We start from the raw sequence: 2,500 nt of genomic DNA, 5'->3' as shown, positions 1-2,500 counted from the left end.
GCACAAGAGTCATCAAAGCGCGATAACTCCAATGAGCTGGTAATGAGAAGTATTACAGTAAACTAATCATTAATTATGAAATTCTCACCGATTCCCATCACTAGAAATGGTATGCAACTCTAAGGTAGCAGCAACTAGCAAGATTAAGAAATGAACAGAATAATTTTTGAATGCTTTAATTATTAAACTACATAATGAGAGAATCCTCCATTTTGCAGTAGTTCATGTTTACTATGTAATTTAGAGGTAGTCTAGAAGCTGTTTGATTGTTTTACTTTACACTGGTTCATTATAACCTTCAAGTTGCTATATTGTAGGAACATTTTACTCAAAATGCGAAGGTTCTTCATTTTCTTTCCTAGCATTGGCAAATCGGAAATCCTCTTAACTAATCTATGAATTTTTTTATTGTACAGGTCAACCCTGGCTGTGGAGCAGATTAGACCGAAAACCCAACAAAGCGGGAGATAAAAGATTCAAACGCTTTCAGTCTCTTCATCAAAAGTGGGAACAAGGTCCGAAAGATACATCCGAACCCTCATTTGATTGGAATATTGAAAAAGATTTCAAGGTTAGTAAAAATATTTATTGATGTTACAATTATGAAATTGGGATTAAGAAATAAACCTCAGGGAATGTCAATCATGCTGTGTATAAAGAAAGAACAAATGACAGTTTGTCTTGTGCATTAAGCTGTTGATGTATTATGTATTTTCATTTTTGTGTTATAGGAGGTGTTATTGTTAGCTTTGTGGTTAATAAGGTGCTCACTTTGCGACTTGCAGGCTCCAGTTCAATTATCATCAAACCTACATGGAATTCAACATAGGAATTGACTGTTCCTTTGTGAAACAGTATAGGAGGTCCCTGATCATTGGCTGTCAGTCTGTGGTGTATAAGAGATCCCTGATCATTGGCTGTGAGCCTGTGGTGTATAGGAGATCCCTGATCATTGGCTGTCAGTCTGTAGTGTATAAGAGATCCCTGTGATCATTGGCTGTCAGTCTGTGGTGTATAGGAGGTCCCTGATCATTGGCTGTCAGTCTGTGGTATATGGGAGGTCCCTGATCATTGGCTGTCAGTCTGTGGTATATGGGAGGTCCCTGATCATTGGTTGCCAGCCTGTGGTGTGTAGGAGGTCACAGATCATTGGTTATTAGCTTGTGGTGTATAAGAGATCCCTTATCATTGGCTGTTAGCTTTTGGTGTATGGAGTGTCCTTGATCATTGAAGTATCAGTTTCTGGTGTTCAGTTGAAATGCTTGCAGGGCCGTAAATTACATGGAGGCGGAGGAGGCAGCTGCCTCCTCCAACTTTTGAGCCAAAAAAAATTAAAATTTAAAGTTCATTAGAATTTATGTTGTTTCCAATAACTAAGAACATGATACCTCCCTTAAAAAGCATTCCAAATCTTTCTTTTAGAATGAGTTAGTCAAGTAACATCTTAGAAGGCCCTAGAATCAAGGATTTTGCACGAAACGTGTTCAGTGTGCACAAAATGTGCTCAGCGTCTGGGGGCCTGGGCGGCCCCCAGACCCCCGCCTAATTTCCTGCCTCCTCCAAATTGAAGGTTAATTTACGGCCCTGGCTTGTACTTGTTTTACAGGAGGTTCCTAAGCAATGAGTGCCAACCTCTGGTCTACAATTTCAATAAATGTGTGTAATTGTTTTTACAGAAGGTTCCTGAGAATTAAGTGAGGGTTTCTTGTTAACAGAAGATTTCTAAGCACTGTGTACCAGCCACTAGTGTTCAGGTTAAGGAGGTGTACTACATCATCATAAGGACTAACTTCATTTTAAAACATGGATGAAAATATCAGCAATATTTGTCTTTCCCTTTTCGATTTAAATGCCTAGTTGAGTACCGGTAGCTCAGTAGGCTAGTGTGTTGACTACTGAACTGTCAATCACGGGTTTGAGTCCAGCATGAGTTTTAAAAAAAAAATTCACATTACTTTCTACCAAAATTGTATTTTTTTTTTTACTAAATAAAGGAATTTGAAAGTTTTCAGTTTCAAAATATTGTTGTACATATCCTCCACTTTTCATCCACATCAAATTTCTTTGGTGTAGCATTCCTCCTTAATTTCATGAAATTGTTTTTAGGAGGTTCCTGACCAGTGGATACCAGCATCTGGTGTTCAGGTGGTGAATGGACAAGTTCAACCAGACAACAGTAGACACATTCCAGGTACAGAACACATGATCTAAACAATATTTCTAGTCACTGGCATTTTGATTGACTCAGTCAGTGGGACTCAATACACTGTAGTTTCAAATTTATCTTTTGAAAAAAATTTATATGAAAACCATATCAGTTTTTAGGATAGATTGTACATTGTTTTGAATATTTTTCTTTGCCCAACAGGTTGGGTTCCTTTGGACAAGAAATCCAGACAGTACTGTTGGCATGTCTCAGCAGTGGACCTAGACAGAGGGCTGGGTTTGTTTCTAGTGTGAGTTAGTCAGTATTAAATGCCCATACCGGGTAGGAAGGGGA

At 38.4% G+C, this 2,500-nt stretch overlaps 1 protein-coding gene across 2 annotated transcripts in view; it reads left to right on the top strand.

The window, feature by feature from the left end:
* The window catches only part of LOC125658557 (uncharacterized protein C12orf29 homolog), a 16,250-nt gene that overhangs the window by 4,597 nt on the left and 9,153 nt on the right, over positions 1-2,500 (top strand). For both annotated transcript variants that reach the window (XM_048889840.2, XM_048889841.2), the window contains 3 exons: positions 417-571; positions 2,107-2,191; positions 2,369-2,456. In XM_048889840.2, the coding sequence (XP_048745797.2) occupies positions 417-571; positions 2,107-2,191; positions 2,369-2,456 (328 nt within the window). The remainder of the gene's footprint in view (positions 1-416; positions 572-2,106; positions 2,192-2,368; positions 2,457-2,500) is intronic.

Source organism: Ostrea edulis, chromosome 9 (genome assembly GCF_947568905.1).
Source record: "Ostrea edulis chromosome 9, xbOstEdul1.1, whole genome shotgun sequence".
In the NCBI taxonomy this organism is placed as follows: domain Eukaryota; kingdom Metazoa; phylum Mollusca; class Bivalvia; order Ostreida; family Ostreidae; genus Ostrea; species Ostrea edulis.
This window is presented reverse-complemented; position numbering and strand designations above follow the sequence as displayed.